The 19,964-nt window shown below is 39.6% G+C and overlaps 1 protein-coding gene across 2 annotated transcripts in view; it reads right to left on the minus strand.

The window, feature by feature from the left end:
* The window catches only part of FRY (FRY microtubule binding protein), a 177,539-nt gene that overhangs the window by 118,891 nt on the left and 38,684 nt on the right, over positions 1-19,964 (minus strand). For both annotated transcript variants that reach the window (XM_075050626.1, XM_075050625.1), the window contains exon 3: positions 7,864-7,917. In XM_075050626.1, coding sequence (XP_074906727.1) covers positions 7,864-7,917 — 54 coding nt within the window. The remainder of the gene's footprint in view (positions 1-7,863; positions 7,918-19,964) is intronic.

The following is a 19,964-nucleotide window of genomic DNA, read 5'->3' on the forward strand; positions in this document are numbered from 1 at the left end:
GGGTGAAAAAAACCCCCATTATTATACAAGAGGATTGTATACATATTGCAACTGAATGGTCACAGCTACAGCAATTGTGTACATTCTAAGAAAATAGAAAACTACTATTTAAAATAGGAATAAACTACTGATCTGGAGATTTGTGATGACCTCAAGATCATACAGGGCTTCATCCTGTGAAGTGCTGAGTAGCAGGAGTGAAGTGCTGAAGTACGTACTTCATGTCAAGTACGCTGCTTATGTCATTAACTCTGTCAGGTTTATCCACCTGCTTAAATTTAAACCAGCACATTTCAGTGCTTGTGGAACAGCAACACTTTAATGTCTCTCATAAGATCAAGCTGTGACTAAGACAAGAGCAAAGCTGGGAGACTGAACACCTTACATACAATTCCCAGAAATTATTAAAGCCTTAAATGAGAACTTTTGTGGATGACAGTTTAGATCAATAACTCTGATCTCTTTTGCAGTTTTTCAGCCTCAGGATTTCACTAATTCACAGTGATGATGTGGTCTAAAGTTAATGAGACACTTTGAGGATAAAGTATTACTGTGCGGATATTATGGCCTAAAATTAAACATGGAGCATTAGAAAGCTATAACAACTACCCTTGTAAAAATAAAAGTTTCTATAAAAGTACTATTTTAGGAAAGCTTTCAATCTAGTGTTTCCAATTTATTACCTGAAATATGAAACAAGTTGCTGTGGAAGATGGCGTGAAGGCACTGCTTGCAGCAGTGACAGGAGGCCTTTAATGAAGAATTACCACAGCAGCCCAGCGTCAATTATACCAAAGCCTTCAAGCGTAATACTTCAGATAAATACTTAAAAGACATGAATCACCTAGTGTCAGTGCAAACTCTTCACCACCAACTCGGAACGCTTGGGCATTCCAATCATATCTCTATTGTCTTCCAAAAGTTTTTCTGAAGCTGGCGTAACACCAGTTGTTATGAGATGCAGCGAAAAAGGGTTTGCTGGGGAAGACTAGAATAGAATCATAGAATCACAGAATAGTTTGGGTTGGAAGGGACCTTTAAAGATCATCTAGTCCAACCCCCCTGCAACGAGCAGGGACATCTTCAGCTAGATCAGGTTGCTCAGAGCCCCGTCCAGCCTGACCTTGAACGTTTCCAGGGATGGGACATCTACCACCTCTCTGTGCAACCTGCGCCAGTGTTTCATCACCCTCATCATAAAAAATTTCTTCCTTATGTCTAGTCTGAATCTACCCTCTTTTAGTTTAAAACCATCACCCCTTGTTGTATCGCTACAAGCCCTACTAAAAAGTCTGTCCCCAGATAGACCTGAATATCTTTTAAGAGATCACAATGTTCAACTGTAGGTGAAAAGTTGTTTCAATCAGGTCTTCCTGCACGTTCGGTGACAAATTTATCAATGCTGTTCTCTAAATCCCAACTACGCAATTTCACTCACTGCAAAAAGTCAAAGTGATTCCTGTTAAATCTCCTCAAGCCGTACACTCTCCGCTGAATTTACAGTGTGTGTCTTTAGCAGGGATAAAAGGTCAATATAGCTTTTTTTTTAATCTTTCTGTCATTGCACTTTTAAGACAGGAAGGAAGGGTGGACTGGGCAAAGACCTGGCTCTCAGGGAACAGGAAGGGAGGGAAGTCTAGCCAACGTGTTGGTTACTCAACCCTTTTATTTACTGGAAGTAAGTCCAGGAGTGAGATGAATTCTAGCTCTGTGCTGCTCCTGAAAGGGAGTGCACAGATGTACAAATACATCCTTGTTGGACAAATGATCATGTTCTTCCATCATAAATGAACTACCTACTGTATAGCTTAAGGATAAGAAAGCTGCACAAGTAGAGAGCTGTTTAAAACTTGTGTTCACAGAGCATTAAATACACTTTATGTAAATGCTTAATATTTATTTTGGACTAATGTGTAAGAGTAAATTTAATGAAATTCTGCCCAGATAGTTTGCTACAATTTATACACTTTCATAAAAGTCTTGCTATATTGTCAAAATACAAATATAAGAAATGTTTCCTCTAACAGCTGATAGATACTGATTACTTGTTTTATTTCATACATGAATTTCTATGTGCTTTAACAGCAAATAAATTCAAAACCGCATTCAATTTCCAACAGTGTCATTAATTTCTTGGCTCTGCATTTTTTTCATATACCATATATGTCAGTATGTATGTTAAAAATGCATTTTATTGCCATTTTAATAATGCAGAATTGCAGTACTTCATTTTTGCATAGTGTTGGTTTATTTTTTGTAAATCTATTATTTGTATAGTGTCTGCATATTCTGCCTTCAAATTGTTGTTGTGTAGATTCCAAGTAATGGACATTAGTAGTGAGATTTTACACCTTCTATCAATGCTACTGAAAGCAGACTTTGACATTGTCTTAGCTATATTTAGGATACCCATAGCCATGCAATAATGTCTTCTCTTCATTCAATGTTTTTTTCCCACTTCATGCATGTCTATAACAAAGCTCCATAACTACAAACAATACAGATTGAAGGAAAATAACACCTGCAATGAAATCCTTGCTCCCTGAAATCAACAGCAAAACTCTCATGGACCACAGTAAGACTGGGATTTCATATGCAACATATGAAATTAAGGAGATAAAGTTAACAATTCCTGTTCCAAATACTCTAGACTGGGGCAGGAGGAAGGTAGAGAGATGAACTGCCCTAAGCTCTAATCAAAGCAGCTACATGCTCTAATTCTGTTGAACCCTTTGAGACAAAACATTTTTTTTCTGCTAATGACAGATTTCTAGACAAGTCAACTCTAAGTGAAAAATCTGTAAAATTAAACATTAGGAGCAAGTAGTGCAGTTGTGTTTGTGTAGATCTTTCATTCACATCTTTGTTCTAAGCATTTTTTTGGACAGTGCTATGAAGTTAAGTCTCCCTGGGAAGTGTTAAAACTGGTAACTATTAAGGTGGACTTACTAGTTTTCATCTATGGCCTTGGTTTTGTGAGTAAAAAATCAGGATTTTTTTATACCATAATTTTGTAGTTGGGTAATTTCACCTAGCTTGCTTATACATTAGCAATGTTTATAGCTATTTTACTGCCAGGACAACAGTTTACATGAAAACCCATTTATTTCTATGTGCAGCAAATTCAGTTCTGAACATGTTGCCTTTAATTTTTCCATCAGATTTACTTCTTCACACACTGCTTGAACTGAAAGCTCTGATCAGGAGCCAAGGATTGTCCTATGACCCCATCACCACTATTTCTTATACTTCCTCTACCATGTGCCCTTCTGCTGGTGAAGAAGGACAATGCGTAAAATCCAGGGAAAGGGAAAACACAAAAGGGGCCACCTGCAGTGCTACTGCAATGATCATGATACCATTATTCACTTACTACATCTAATAAATAAAATATTGGATGAGAATAACTATCAGCATGTCATTTACCATGTTTAGGCTGTTATGAAAAAGGGACACTTAATCATTAGTCTTAGTGTCTTCTTTATCTGTATTTTTCACATTTTTTATTATTATTCATTTTTATTTTCCTTTTTTTAGCTTGACCTATTTTTTCTTTCCTTCTTTTAAAAGTATATAAAACATTAAATGTTTTTGCTTTCCAATCTGTATTCTTCAGCTAAGTGCACTTCTAAGAAGAGTGTAGTATAATTAAAAAGAGCACAATTTTTTGTGCAGTTTATGCTGAAACTCCTGCAACAGGCGCCTCATATAGACAGTTTCATATGAAAACTAAGCCTTGCTGTTAAGTTTTCACTACCATGGCCAAAACTTTACATTCATTTCGTATCTTCATATGGAAAAATGTCTGCAGGTTGGTCCAAGACTACACAGTGCCCTTTTTCTGTCTCCAGTGTTGTCAGTTCATGGAACATTTATATACCATGGTAAGAACAGAAGATACTTTAGTAGGGGCTGAGAAAAGACTAATAAAAATGTTTCCTTGGGTGAGGATAAGCTTGTTGGATAATTATGATTTTTTTCACTCCAGCTTTTGATCTTTTCATGTACTGCAACTTTATGGTTTCCTGTAATAGGAAGTTTAAGTCATAGTTCAGTAGTACAATGTTTAATAACATTTCTGTAACTGGGGACACAGAGCATGCTAATGCTAAAGCAGTAATGCTCTTTGCCAATAGGCAACTAGAGTTGTCTAACCATGAACTTTTAAAATATGATTTTCAATATACTACAAAGACATTTAAAAACATATGAAAAAAATGACATAATTTCCTGTATATATTTTCTTTATATACATGCGCACCTAAAAAGGAAAATACGGTCACTGTAAGGAATCCAGTTTGTTAGGCTCACGGTGAGATATTCTACAAGTCAGGATAAGTAAGATTACTTCATACATTGCTCAAGATACTATTATGAGTTTGAGGAGGGTGATGCAATTGGCAGCCAGACAGAGCCCACAGGACAATACTGTCTGCCTAACAGGAGGCACTGACACTATACCCGTACGGGGAGAAACAGCTCTGCCCGCGCACCGTCAGGCCCCTAGATGCTGGATCCATCACCACCATCACATCTAGCATTCCTAAAATGGTGTTTGAGAATGGGCAGGAAAAAATGCTGGCTCTCAGAGAGCTACAGATAAAGCTGTTTAGGGGAAGTAAGCAATGCTTTCATAATCGTTTTAAATGGTTCGGGGGTTTCAACATTAAACCTGATGCTGATTACTCTGGCTAGCTAAAGTTCCATTCTGCTCATTGTAAGTTACTGTAAAGGGGTTTTTTTGGATGTTTTTTTCCACCTATGAAGCTGACCTGCAAAAGGCAAATTTTAAATCAGGTCATGCCTTACTTTTGCTGCTTTTTAATTTACAGTTAGAAGATGCAGCTCAGATATTTTAAAGTGACTAGTGACCTGGTCACTTCAGCATCACCTATCCATTTCATTCAAATTGAACAGAGATAATTTTGATAAAGTAAAAAAAAGAAAATTAGGTTCCTTTGACAGTGTGTCACTTTTGATGCCTTAAAAATGAAAGTCAAAATTATTAGACACCCCTCAAAAATGTTTGTTCATGGGGATTCTCCCTCTTTTCCTCCTTCATTTCTGTAGTAAAAATGTCAGGAATGTCATGTGGCCTCTTCTGGTTCTGTGAGATGATTTTCCGTGTTCCAGGAATAAACACCAAAGCTTTCCACAACTTACCTTAACGGGAGAAGCAAGGGATTATCTATCTGGTCTTTCTTCATCCCATAGACTCTTTAAATATTTGAATGAACTTAAAAAATAAAACTTAAATGGTTTGACTTAAAAGCACACACCCTCTTGCTTGGATTTTAGTATCATGTGGAATCGTGATCTTCAGAGTTTTCCAGGTAGACCACACCTTTATTTTTAATATCAGCAAAATTATCCATACTTTTGTGACAACTTTATAATACTGACACGTTATCATTTGCAAAAGAGCTTTATAATACTGCGAGGTACTGACCTAATCTACCGAGTGAAACATGCCAAGTAAAGAAAGACTTTTTGCTCTGTCTTCCTGTCTCTACTCTAGCTGAGTTCTTTCAGTCTCTGCTGTGTATTACAAAGTTTTGAATTAAAATCTAACTACAATTTAGCCAAAGCAAAATGACTTTGGTAAGTATGAACCATGTTCTTGAAAACAGGCTCATCAGCCAGGTTCAGGTCCTATCTCCCAATCACAGGTGTACATCAATCCCAGGAGCACTAGAACATCTCAAAATGATTGTGATGTTCAAGCAGAAAACAATGTGAAACCTGAAAAGGGAAACATTCCCAACAGCTCAGGCTGAGACAGACAGGTAGTCTGAGAATTTCAATCTGAGTAGTTTGTTTGGAAAATTTCAAGGTTTTCTGACAGGACGTCTAAGGCAATCTCAGCTCTATACTTTTCTATCAACTCTACACATAGGTAGGACTCTAGACATGCAGTTAGAAATATATACAAGTGGTGCATATAAGAAAATTTGCCTTTGTTTTTTTGTCTGTATTTGGTTTCCTCGCACCCAGCATTCAGAGTAAATTCCTACAGTAGGAAATACAGACTTTTCACTCTAGGAAGCATTCGCTTTTCTCATTAATTGATCTTGACTTAATTGTTCAATTTTCTGTCTACTTACCAGTAACTAGGAGAAGCATGAGTCTTCTAATTCTTCCTTGTAAAGGGCCACAATTTGCTTAACCATGAATATTTAATCAAATCATGGCCACCCATTATGTGTTTGTTTAATACACTGCAGGAACAGTATCACAAGGTTTGCATATGGGTGGCTTAATTTGTTTTTCTTTCCCATTTATGTGTGACATTCTTCCCACAGGAAGGAAAAAAAAAAAATTAAGGTCAGAATACCACAAGAAATTTCATTAGGCAGCTAGGGAGTACTCACAAAGCAGCCTCCTTTAGCCTGCAGTGGCTGGCTCCCCTGCAGGGTCTCTCTGTGGTCAGCGAGGTGGGCGAGGAGCTCCCCAGTGCAACGTAGAAGTCCTACTGTTCACCTCCTGCTCTGAACAGCCCTTCAAGCAGGCTACCTCCCCAAAAAGCAGCTACAGAACAAGCTAAAGAGCATCACTTTGTCAAGCTAAAATTATGAAGCAAGCCTCTGTGAATGCCAGTGGGTCTCACAAGGCATCTTTGCTTCTGGTGCAATGTATCTAACGTCCCAGAAAACACAATTTAACTTCTGTTAAATTCATTTGAGGTTCTGAAGTCCTACTCATACCAATCTCCTCTCCCAAAGTTAATTTAATCAATATGGTACCTGCAGCTTATGGCATTAGCCACAGTTGCTTTCAGAGCTGTTGCTGGTGCTGCTGCTTCTGCTTTATCTTTCTGTCCTGTATTTCTGGCACCACTGGCAGCACAGTGGTGCGGGCAGCCATGGAGATGGCAGCAACAGCAATAGCAGCTGAGGCAGGAATGGCGGAGCAGCAGATTATCCTTCCTCTTTTTTGGGAGAGAGTTTTGTGAGTTTTGGCATCCTTTATGCAACTTAAACTCTTTAGCACCTATCTTTCTTTATTTCAGATAGATTACTTATGTAGGAATTTTTTCTAGATGCTTTTTTTTTTTTAAGAAAGACCGCTGACGAAAATTTATTCTCTTATACCATCATTAAAAAGTGTGTATATTGCTGTTGGTTTTATTTTTATACTTGTCCCATTTCCCTTACATAATAAATTTATTAATCTAATGCCAGATATAAATTTAATTTTATTAATTACAATTTTATTGTTTTATTAAATTAAATCTAGTTAATGATATAAATTCTATTTTAGTTTTTAATGATTTTTCCCTGCCAATCATTTTTCTCTAATAATTATTTACCTTGTCATATATAGACATTTATCCTGACAACTGAATTTATGGTTAATTTTAAATACAGCAGGTTGGCTCAGCCTATGTGAGGTGCAGCATATTTGTAAGTCATGCTGGGTCACAGCTACAGAGACAAAATAGACTGATGAGACTGACGGCAATGACAATGATTCTAAAGGCCCTCATATTAACCGTAAGAAAAAACCCATAAAAGAAAGATTGGGGACCATGTGCCTGTTTCAAAAACCAGATATTCTGAAAAGATACAAAGTTTGCTTCGAAACCTCCACCAGGGGAAACAGCCAGGAAACAATATGTGTGCCTAATACACTGTAAAAAGTAAAAAGTTCTATGGCAAAAAACTATTGAGCTTGAAAACAGTGGAAGAATCCTCCTAATTTAAACCCAAGAATGGTTAGGCAAAGCACTCATCATTCTATGAAAGTACATTGAGACACACTGCTTTTGCAGTATGCAATGATAGTACAAGGACACTAAACTGCCTTCCAAGTATTTGTCTTACAGCCTGAGGAAAGGAAATAATATCATTTTAAGTGTCTTACTTGATCAAACTGGGGGTCTTCTCCTCGTTGCAGAGATTTGGTCAGTGGCTTCTCCTAAAAGAAAATATATTAAATATGTATTACTTAAGATGAATACTATGATATATTCTATAAATTCTATGATTATTTTTCTGTTAAGATTTTTACTCATATAATTTGCCTCCTGATCGGTTTCACGTTGGAGCTACTGTTTGTTTCATATGCAAAGCAGACCTCTGCATACATATGACCTAATACTGACCGAGGGTCTTCTGTGTCCTTAGTGTCTTTCCAAGAAAGAGAAGGATTAACCGTTTATTACACCTGAGTTCCTTGGTGCTCACACTGATGATAAATTCTTCCAAAATCCTAAAAAGCACCTGGTATTTCCTCTAATACATAAGCAAGGAGCTCTATTTAGCTACATGATGTACCTTCTTGTTATAATATTACCAGGCAATACAAACATGTCCATAGATACAGTGCATCATGCAGTGCATACTGAAAGAAAGGTGATTTTAGAAGAATCAAATACCATAGAGTTCATTTTTAAGGAAGATAATTGTGGAAAAAAATGGCTGTATTACTCAAGAAAAAAAAAAAAAGGATTTTCGGAATGGAAGCAAATTTTCACAACACATTCTCAAAGTACTGGGAAGGTCAAGGAGAACTGCCCAGCTCAAAGAGTCCCCAAGTGTGAACATCCATTCACCTTTATGGCTTCTTTGCCAAGCAGGCTCAACTGCTGATGCCTGTAGAAGTACATAGTCCAGCATTCTAGATATACGCAACAGTATACAAAACATGAATCTCCTAAACCGCAATGAAAATAAACAAGGCATGAAGGCAGATGACAGTCTGAGAAACACGTCACCATCACAATTCTGCACTGAATTGTACTACTGTTGCTGGTGTCTGAAATGTGCCAGCACCTCATTCTTCTGTAAATCATGCATCTTTCTTCTCCTACAGCTGCAAGATCGGGGCTCTCCCACCAGCTCAGCATGAGATTTTCTGTTCAGCTTTCAGCAAACTATTACACTCATCAGCATCTGTTAATGTATCAGGCAAAATACCGTCACTGCCAGGGGATGTGAGATGCAAAACAAAGAAATCTGTAAAGCTGCTGAGATAATGGAATGGAGAGACTTGAGGCGCTCCAAAGATTTCTATTATTTAATGTTTCTCTCTGGAGAAAACGTTGCCCAGTATCATCTGCTGACTGATTTTGAAATTAATTATGCTGATCCACTCGTAGCGCCAGCTGGCAAGGAGGCTGGCTGCAGGGTGACCGCAGTATCCCCTGACTACCTACCAAATAGAAAAATCAACAAAATGTTTTCTACTGAGTCACTGATTTATCCAGGACAGTCATCAATATTTTTCATTGTTATCTCTGATGTCTAAAGTGACTCCTCCAGGCTACATTAAGGGCACAACAACTATTAATTAGAACTTTATGACAGATTATCGGTAATGAACAGACACAGTAAAACCTTGTAGCTCAGAAGCAGACACCACCCCACCCACAGTTCTCCTCCTCGATCAGTAACTTGGTGCTACCCTACCCAGTTGTGTCTCATGGGAGGACGCTACTTCTTTTGTCTGTTGCAGCACACTGAAAAGGACAGCAGATCATCTTTCAAAAGTAGTGTTCAACTTATTTGAAAGGAAAAAGATTGTTAAGATTTCATGGGTCCTGGACAAACCAATGTACTAGTGTGGTTTAGAAAAAAAAAACCAACACACAATCTTTTTTTTTATTTAAATTAAATTCCTGATTCCGTTTGTGGTGGGTTGACCCTGGTTGGATGCCAGGTGCCCACCAAAGCCGCTCTATCACTCCCCCTCCTCAGCTGGGGGGGAAGAAAATATAACAGAAGGCTCGTGGGTCAAGATAAGGACAGTTTAATACAGTGATAGCAAAGGTCGCGCGTGCGAAAGCAAAGAAAAAAAAACAGATGATGTTATTCTCTACTTCCCATCAGCAGGCGATGTCTAGCCACTTCTCGGGAAGCAGGGCTTCAGTACGCGTAGTGGTTGCTCCGGAAGACAAAATGCCCCCCCTCTGTCTCCCTTTACTTAGCTTTTATATCTGAGCTGACGTCATATGGTATGGAATATCTGTTTGGTTAGTTTAGGTCAGCTGTCCTGATTGTGTCCCCTCCCAAGATCTTGCCCTGCCCCAGCCTGCCATTGAGGGGAGGGCAAAAATGTTGGGGAGACAGCCTTGATGCTGTGCCAGCACTGCTCAGCAGTAGCCAAAACACTGGTGTGCTATCAACACCTTTCTAGCTACTGATGCAGGGCACAGTGCTATAAGGGCTGCTGTGGGGAGTATTAACTCCATCTCAGCCAGACCCAATACACGTTACAGAAGACTTGTGTTACCACAGAGAAGTTTCTTAAGGTCTGTTTCAATAAAAAGGGCTTCAGTATGCAGAAGCTTTGTGTTCCTGTGCCCGACACTGCAATGCTTGGCTTTCAGAGTAGTACCTAAATTCCTGCAGAAATGCATGCAGTGTTTCAGGCAGAAATGAGGTATGGGATTCCTTGTCACATGTTTATCTGTAAGGTGGACACAATTAAATGAGACAGAACATGCTCTGGGAACCCAGGTTCTGGAACTGCGATCCTGAAAATGTCCTAATCACCTGCTACCTACCTCTGGAAGCACACACACCTCACAAATACTTCAGTTTCTGATGATGACGTTCGCCAGGGGCTGCGCTTCTGAGTTAGTGAAGATCCCTCCATTTGGTCAAGGCAATATGACTCATTTCTTGCCCTCTTAGAGGCAACTAGAGCAGGGCTTCCCAAACTGTGGTACACGCACCTAAAGAAACCACTCACAGGCCAGGCAACAGACTTGGCTGCAGCAGAAGGCAGCCCTGGGATGGAGACCAGCCAAGGACACCTACCAAAAGCCCGGAAGGGTTCTGCTGCCGTAACTTCTCAGTGTCTCCAGTCTAGGGCTTTAACCGAGGCCTTTTTCTTCCCTTTCTCCCATCCTGCACCTACTGCTGCTCCTGCTGCTTCCCCTCTCCTCGCGCTCTTGCCAGGCAGCAGCTGGTGCTGCAGCTGTCTCTGCCTCTTCTCCGTCCCCCTCTTCGGGTTGCTGCTGCTCCCGATTTTTCCTCGACCCTTTCCCAGCACGGTGCTGCCGCTGACCCTGCCTGCGGCGACAGCAGCCACGGCTCAGCCCGGCGGGACTCGAGCTGACCCCGCGACGCCGAGTGCTGGGAGCCTGTGTCAGAGCGACTCACTGTACCCCTGCAGTGAATGGCAATAACCACAGAAAATTTTACTGGGGGCTTGGAGATCTGAGAAAACTCAAAGTACGAGTTATTACTATTTACTTCACTACCAATGATGAGTACTGAATAGATAATGAACTGACTAAAGATGGAAGGGCCAGATACAAGTATGTTTTTTGGTGTCTAAGAGCTCCTAAAATAGAAAAGGATGACCGCTTACACGATGGGGGTAACAACTGACATGTCAGGAAGACACTGCTGAGTAAATTCAGAGACACCTCAACTACATGCAGGTGCTTCAAGCGTCCTTTGAAAACAGCGTTTTTTCTTTATGCGATAGGTAATTTCTTCTCATCTACTGTAAACAACTTGCCTATTCTACACCACTTAGTTCTAATATCCTTACAAATCTTACCATTTCATTTCATGCAGTATTTTCAACATCACTGCCATGGCAGCTACTATATAAAATATATTTATACTCATGGTAGACATTTTCATTATATACCAAAGGTTCAGGACCAGCAAAGGCAAGGTTAAAACGTATATTAAAATGAAACTGCCTCCGAGTATTAGATTCCATAGCAATCTATTTACCCTGGAGATACACTTATTTAATAGTTTTTAAAAAAATATTAAAAATGTTTTCCAGCCTCAAGGAACTATTTTATTTTTATTTATTTTCTTGCCCACCCAATTCAGAAATGGCAAAGAGACCCTTTTATATTATGAGTTGACTCTGTTTGAGTCTCTGTAGCTATAATACATTCTACAGAAATGTCTTCCAAATCTTGGATGAATAGGTAGGCTGAATTTGGAGCCAAAGCCTACAACCACAAAATATGAATAAAGAAAGTTTTGATTAATCTGAAAGAGCCCATAGCTTTCTGGGCTATAAAAAACATCAGAAAATTTCAGAAGAATGGACTCTCAATAATAACATTTCCATTTTTAATCACTAAGTTAAACATCCTTATTTCTTGTTTGAAGTGCTGCCTTCAATTGTATACTCTGTATTTGTTCACCCTGGAAACTCCCATGATATGAATTCACATTAGAGATAAGCAGTAAAGATCAGCAAAGACAATTTTGCATTTAATACTTGAAACTATTGTTTTTCAATAAAACTGCCTAAACTTTTTGCATCGCCAATGCTTACAAAACAAAAAGCTCACCTAAGAATTCATTTCCTTCCTCCACCTCATTGCTGTTGTGAAAACATTCATAGAAAAATAGAGTATGTTGAATATGCAATGTCAGATATATATTTTATCACATTTGCACTCATCAACTAAATACAGTATTTATAATTTATCTAAAAAATAATGTATCAGTCAAACCTTCTATTCACATAGGCACACTAAAACATTTCTCCAAAGACTGTTGGCTACTTTTAATGGTTAATATATTAATGCTTTTTCATGGCTGCTACACAAATATAATTGGGTAAATTTACACAGGAATAGCTCTTCTTGACCACCTGTCACAGAACTGAGTCTTTGGGGAAAAATGAAAACAAAAGGATGTTGTAGTGCCTATTGAGCTTCACTATATCACCATGTTATAAAGCTCTATAATGCCCCTTAAAGTTATTTCTAACCTCAGCAGCCATTAGGCACATTATTCCTACTGAACTATGATGGGGTACTCTACTACTGACTGAGATAAAGCCCATCTTTTTATAAGAGGATGGAGGATGAAAGGATATTTTGATAGAAATCATAACTTTTGCACTGCATGCTAGAAAGCAGCCACACATACTCTACTGAGTAGTCTGCTGGGATGGAAGAGTTACCAAAAAGAAACAGGAGAAGAATGGACCTTTTCACATAAAATGGAGTAGACATAGACCGCATTCAACTACTACAGCTACAATATATATAAAATGCATGTAAGTGCAATCTTAAGAGAACCAAAAAATCCCCAAGTGTAACTCTTTCCTGCTTATGCTGTATCATCACATAAGCCCCCCCACCAATTGAACATCTTCATCTTACATTCTTTTCAGCAGTAAAGGAAAGTGGTGTTTTGTGGGAAGAGGTCTACTCCAAAAATAACCGGGCCAAACATGCTAAATTTTTAATTTTGCCATTGGTTATTTTGTACATACAAGGATCGGAAAACATGTCACTGTCAATCTTGTGCTCACCTGGTGTGTGAACCATTTTCTGTATCACCTAGGAGAAAATGCCACGATGCCAATTTGCTTCTGAAGGCTGGGCATGGGAAACTTTATTCCCCAGCGGAGCACCCACCCTTCAGATGCAGCTGACCTACCAGCCAGTTGCCTCTGAAAGGGAGCTGGTCTGTCTGGTCCCTGCCTCTATTTCGGCTGCGTGCTTCTACCTCCTCCTCCCAGAATGGATCTGTGCTGATCCTGCAATGAGCAGGTTCATGCAGCTGAACTTGCAAGTATTTACTTCTGTTTTGCCCTCTCGAAAATGGATAGAACAGTCTAAGGTCCCATAAAAAAAGCTCTTGTACTGAAAATAGTTCTGAGCTGCTTATTTACCTTTCTACGATTTGAGAATTCCCCTCACCACCCCAGGAAGCCTAGTTAATTTATACCTAAGCAATTAAGAGAGCCAAGCTTTTTGACTCAAAAGCACAATCTGTTTACTCTGATAGTGTCCCAAATGTCTCCCACCTGGAACTTCTATGAAACAGGTAATTAGTGTCCTGTTTTCACAACTGTTCTTTGCAAGTCAGCAGGTCCTCATGCATAAAAATATAAATTGCCTGTTCAGTGGATGACAACAGAATCTTTGATTTCTCTTGTTGCTCTGCTCAGCATCAATTAGCTGCTAGATACCTCTTTTAAGAGACTGTGTCAGTGACCGTGGTACGCAGACAGTAAAATAAACAGAAAAGGGGATTTCCTTTATCAACCTTTGAAATTCTAAGCATACACTAAAAGGAAATTCTAAAGGCAAACATAATAAAAAAGATATGGCAATATAGCTTTAACATCACAACTCTGTGTAAGACAGAACTAGACTCCAAAAATGTTAACAAAAAATCTGATTAACTTCATGTAACTTTTGAAAATTAAGTAAAAAAGCAATGTTAGTTGTACATGGTATTTCATATGGAGGAAAAATAAAAGCATATTTCAAGTGGTTATGAAATATATGTAAAAATATTCTACATCTCCCATAAATTTTTAATTTAGCAAGCTCAGGTCAAAAACCTGCTTGCCATTACAGTTATTGCATAAAAACAATGAAAGGTGCATGTTTAGAAGACAGGCTCAGTACTACTCAGTCTATTCTTTCTTCATGCAGTTGTTCTTTTCTTTGTAACAGCTCTTCTGTTTTGTTCATGTGGAAAAGGATGTGCCCAATGCTGCTGTACTGCTGAATACAAAACTGTGTAACAAAACATCAGTTCAGCTTCAAATACAGGTTTTCACACTGACTCTTGCCTCTTTGGCATCCACATCATGTACTGTTCTGCCTCAGTGATAGCTTATGTCATCACATCAGGTATTACAGGCTAATTGTTGCCTGATTATCACATTCTCTGCAAAAGGCATCTTTTACCTATGCTTTCTACTAACAAAACTAAAACGTGGACACTCAGAAAATTTGGTCATGAGAATGTTTAATCTGGAGTAACTGATGTATCAGAAAAAATGGCCAAACAAGCCAAAGAAACAGCAAATTTATTTTCAGTCCTAATACTAAAGAGAAGTGGAGTAAATTCCAAACAGACTGAAGAGAGAAGCAAACCCACTGAATTAGAAATTGCTTTCTAAGCTATTAGATGCACAGTGCAAAAATTAGCACTGCAACTCTCCCAAAATAACATGGAACTTAAGAAAAAACCTCACAAAAAACAAATACAAACGTTTTCTTTCTTTGACTTACCTTAAGCAAACAACTCAAGAACTCTGACATTCTTACTTGATCAGTAAAAACATTCCCAGACATGCCCTCAACTTGGTGTTGATAATAAATGGTCACAAACTTCAAACAAAGGTTAAGTGCTGTTACAGATACACGGGTAGCTGCAAAAAAAAAAACCCCAAACAGAAAACCTACTGCTCTCAGCATTTGTACCTTCTCTAATATTTTTCTATTGCAAAGTGAGGTGCTGTCTAGTAAGTAGGAAGTAAAACAATTCCTTTTAGTAAAGTATTTTAAGCCCAAATAAGCTGATGGCTACCAGTGGACCAGCTGCAAAAGAAATACTTTAAATACATGCTTTTGTAAAATCTGGAAAGTTTAAAAGAGTACTCAGGATGACTTTACCAAAATTTGAGCTAGACTCTAGCACAAGCAAGAAAGGAAATTCTATTGGCTGTTTATTTTCAGAGTTTTGTGTTAACACGAATGCCTTTTTAAAATTGTAACTTAATGAACACACCAAAATCCTGTCTGAATACATGCAAGTTTTAAGGTCTGTGCTAGTATCATAATACTTTCCTGGATTTTCCCTGATTTTAATCACCCCAGTACAACAGTGTACAGAAGAAGAGGTGAATTTTACAACCTATAAGTTTGATAAATTTAAAAAGGGCATCTAGAAACTAAGTGTGGACACTTATATTTGACACCATAATTCCTTCATAGACATGTGTTAGTAGACTGACTGATTCTGACTTAAAAACTTCCATTGTAAGAAGACAAAATTTTGTTAATTGGAACCTAATTTGCTGGGGCAGAGAATATATTAAGTTTTTAGTGACATCCTTACTTATGATGAAAATTCACGAAGGACCATGATGTACAGCTTGGGGAAGGCCTATAAAGTTAACATAATGGATTAACTAAGACAGTGCTAATTGAATTTCAGGTACAGGATTGAGTTTATTAGTAGTCCCAAGTCCAGTATTAATGAAATGAGAAAGGCCTGCTATAGGAAGCAGCAGTAATAAACTGTTGTGGAGTTGGAACACAACACGGCTACTACATTGCAAAGCCTGACCGCGGCAAGACACAAAAAAAGAGGGTTTTTTTGGTTATATGATGCATTTTCTTCAAGGTGAGCAAGATATATAGGATTTACTTCTCAAAAACTATTGAAGTAAATACAGATTTCTTCTTCTGTTGTTTGTGCTGAGATCCATTACAACGCATTTTCATAAAAATGTTTCTCCATAATAGGAACAAGAACATGCTCAAAGTACAGACACCCAGAGCAAGCTATACTCCATAAAAACACTATTTCCACCTTACTTTCAACATGAAGCCAGGAAGAAGGCTTTCTGGAGTCATACTCTTATAATTAATGATACTTTGTATAAGGCTTCAGTCAAGAGTGGTGTCATGAGATGCAGTATGAGAGTCCAAGATCTTTCATCTAAGAGCCTGTGCAACTGGAATAAACATGATGCTCTGAAAAAGCATTCGATACACTGATTTGTATGTAACTCATTTTTAGCATTCTAAGAACAACAGACTATGGAGATCTGGACTTTCACATCCATGTTAAGACCTTTGCGTGAAACTGCTATGCAAAGCCCTGTTCCAGCTGTTTACCAAGGTGGTTCACTAGACGCTCTTCATCAGCCAATATGTGTATTTAAAAAAAAAACACAACAAATTCAGAGGTATGCATATAATAATCACTTCTATGAAAAGAAGAATTTTGTGACAGCAGACTTCTGTGAAATAGAAACACTGAAAGATCCAGTGGTAAATTAGATTTAGGAGACAAAGTCACTACAGTCAAGCGTGTAACTTGAACAGCACTGTTCCCTCCTTTCTATCTCTGACATTACTTCTGAGAGCTGGCGAAGAGGGTCAGAGGATGCTCTTCCCCGACCTTGATGTACCCTGCTCATCTGGTTACAGCTTTGTTTCCTAAACAGAGAAATTAACTGACACCTTAATCCTATATGCAGAGTTTTACACCAACTGATTTATGATGAGCAAAGTTGTTTCTTCTGTGCAAGAAGGACATGGGAGACAAACGCAGGAAGCTTTTTTCTCCAGAGAATGAGAGATGCGCAGCTTCCCTCTTGAGCTCACCACGTTCTCCGAGCTATTGCGAGAGCACTGTCCTCGTCTTCAGGCAAACTCCGGCCCATGGTGAGAGCAATGCTATGAAGATTTAGGGGACCTCCGTCTTCCAAGCAGTGGATGAGGTCCCTTCTTTTAGGATATTTACACAGAACTGGTAAAATGCTATAAAACCAGGAAGGTCGGGAAGGGTGGGCAGGTTTCCCACATTTGCGACCCTTGGGAATGAAAATACAGGATTAGCACCAGACCTCTGATAAAAGGTACAGCAGAGTAAAACGCAGAACGCCTGTCTGGATGCAGACATCCAGAATACCCACGACCAGGCAGGACAGATATCCTACCAGCTACCCAGTACTGAGCCACGGCTGTACGAGAGGGAGACACTTGCAGTTGTTTCTGATACGGAACTGCCCGTGATCCCACGCTTTCCCCGATATCTTAATCTCCATGGGAAGCTCTAAGCAGGACGTGCTTCAGTTACGGCGGGGTGAGCTGCTGAAGTGCTTACGTGGCTTTGCTGGCGTCAGGACTCGGCAGGGCTGGCCGCAGCGGCTGAGGGTCCCCGTAAGACGGCAGGCATCTCTGTGGGGTGGGCCAAGACCTGGCAGGGCTCTGGGGAGCTGGAGACCAGTCCTGCTGTGATGCTGGTGGTGTTGGGGCAGCAGGGACGGACTGACTGCCCTGGGGGCTGTGGGCAGGGGTGGGCAAGGCTCTGCCGAGGCCATTAAAGCTTATTAGTGCCCTCAGGGCCCTGACCGCTGGTTACCCATTCAGAGTAATGTGACCTAATTTCATCAAAGCTGTAGGAAGGCCTTATCAGCTGATTTGAATAAATTTAGAGTTGTAATTACAGGGCTGCTCCAGGCACAGCTGAGAGCTCTGCAAACAGGAACCATATTTCTCTTAAGCTTAAAATAGCCGAAGGGGGTAATAAACAACAGATACTGACCTTGGTAATGGTCTGATGTGCCGCAGCCACTGCTGCTCTAACGTCAGGTAGCTACTTACTGTCATCAGCTATGCATCTGTTTTCATAGAACAGATCAATAGATGAGGAAAGGTATATTTTGTAAGTGAACTTGAGAAATTCTGATGACGGTCGGTAGTTTTCTTTAAAATTCCTTTATTTTGGGCTTTCTTGGCTACGTGTTTATCTCAAAGGTTATAACTGTAGCATAACAGACATGTCCCCAGGTGACCTGATCTGAAGCCTTTTCCTCCCGATTACTGGTACCGATCTGACGGATTTCAAGGAGGATACCAGGATGCCCTTCCAGAGCTAACGTTAGCCTTCACTGCTCTTTTGCTGCAAGTACGACGGCCATAAAAGCCTTAGCTTCCACCTGTACTGCATGCCCAGCCAAGGAAACAAGACCTTATTGAGTGGATTTCCAAATTGGGAAGGTAGCTACATGAAGTATTTAAGTTTTTCTCATATTTGTCATGCCACCAGATATGCAGAGTCAAATATGGCGTAACTCAAGCTGTCTGATGTGTAAATGTTGTCGTGGTTTAACCCCAGCCAGCAATTAAGTACCACATAGCCGCTCACTCATTTCCCCCTCACCCAGTGGGTTGGGGGAGAGAATCAGAAGGAAAAAGGTAAAACTCGTGGGTTGAGAGAAGAACAGTTAAATAGAACAGAAAGGAAGAAACTAATAATGATAATAATAACAATAATAAAATGACAGTAATAATAAAAGGATTGGAATATACAAAACAACCAATGCACAATGCAATTGCTCACCACTCACTGACCGATGTCCAGTTAGTTCCCGAGCAGCGATCTGCCCCTCCCCAGCCAACTCTCCCAGTTTATATACTGGACTTGACATCACATGGTATGGAATGTCCCTTTGGCCAGTTTGGGTCAGCTGTCCTGGCTGTGTCCCCTCCCAACTTCTTGTGCCCCTCCAGCCTTCTTGCTGGCTGCACATGAGAAGCTGAAAAATCCTTGACTTTAGACTAAACATTACTTAGCAACAACTGAAAACATCAGTGTGTTATCAACATTCTTCTCATACTGAATCCAAAACATAACACTATACCAGCTACTAGAAAGAAAATTAACTCTACCCCAGCCAAAACCAGGACAACTGTACCATGCCAGACTCAGGCCCAGAAAAGAGCACATAAATTTAAATTTTAGAACAGAGCAATCCTGATGAAACAGTACCTCACTGACTTCAAACATGACTCTGAAAGCATGCAAAGAATGAAGCTGTTGCAAAAATATGGAAAGATATATCTTTAATTAATTGCTACTTATCTGGCAAGAACGCTACCAAAGCATACACTTGATTTTCTTTCTGTCCTTCATGATGACAGACCAGTGATAAGACTGGCCTGAGATGACTGTAGTATGACTTTCATTTTCTGGATAGTGGTAATAACCAATATCCTTAAATGACACAAAAATGTGATTAGGGACATGTGGTAGGTTCTCTGCTGTATTTGCAGGCGTCCGCCAACACGTGACATAGTGTGACAGCCTCGGTGACCTTGGATTGAATCTACCTTCCAATATTAAATCCTCTTAGCGATTTGAACCATCACACGCGCCATTGACTATCCTCCAACTATATCCATGCAGTAGTGAGGCTCAGGCACAGTGGAGAGTTTTGCTACCAGAGTGAGATCTGAAGCCTCAAACAGCATTCTGCCCACACGCCCAGCTCTGCAAACCGAGATCACTGAGAAAGCTCCTGTTGACATTGCCTGGCTCTGAAATATATGAGTGTTTCTATGGACCTGTTTGTAGCTGCAAATGCCTGTGCCAATGGCTATGAAAAATGTGTCCTTTTCCTTCCCTGCTTGCTAAAATGGCATGAACTTTTCCCCTCAATCTCATATGGAAGCTGAATTTCTGACCCATGCTGCATCTTGTCTCTATCCT

Source organism: Buteo buteo, chromosome 18 (genome assembly GCF_964188355.1).
Source record: "Buteo buteo chromosome 18, bButBut1.hap1.1, whole genome shotgun sequence".
Lineage (NCBI taxonomy): Eukaryota > Metazoa > Chordata > Aves > Accipitriformes > Accipitridae > Buteo > Buteo buteo.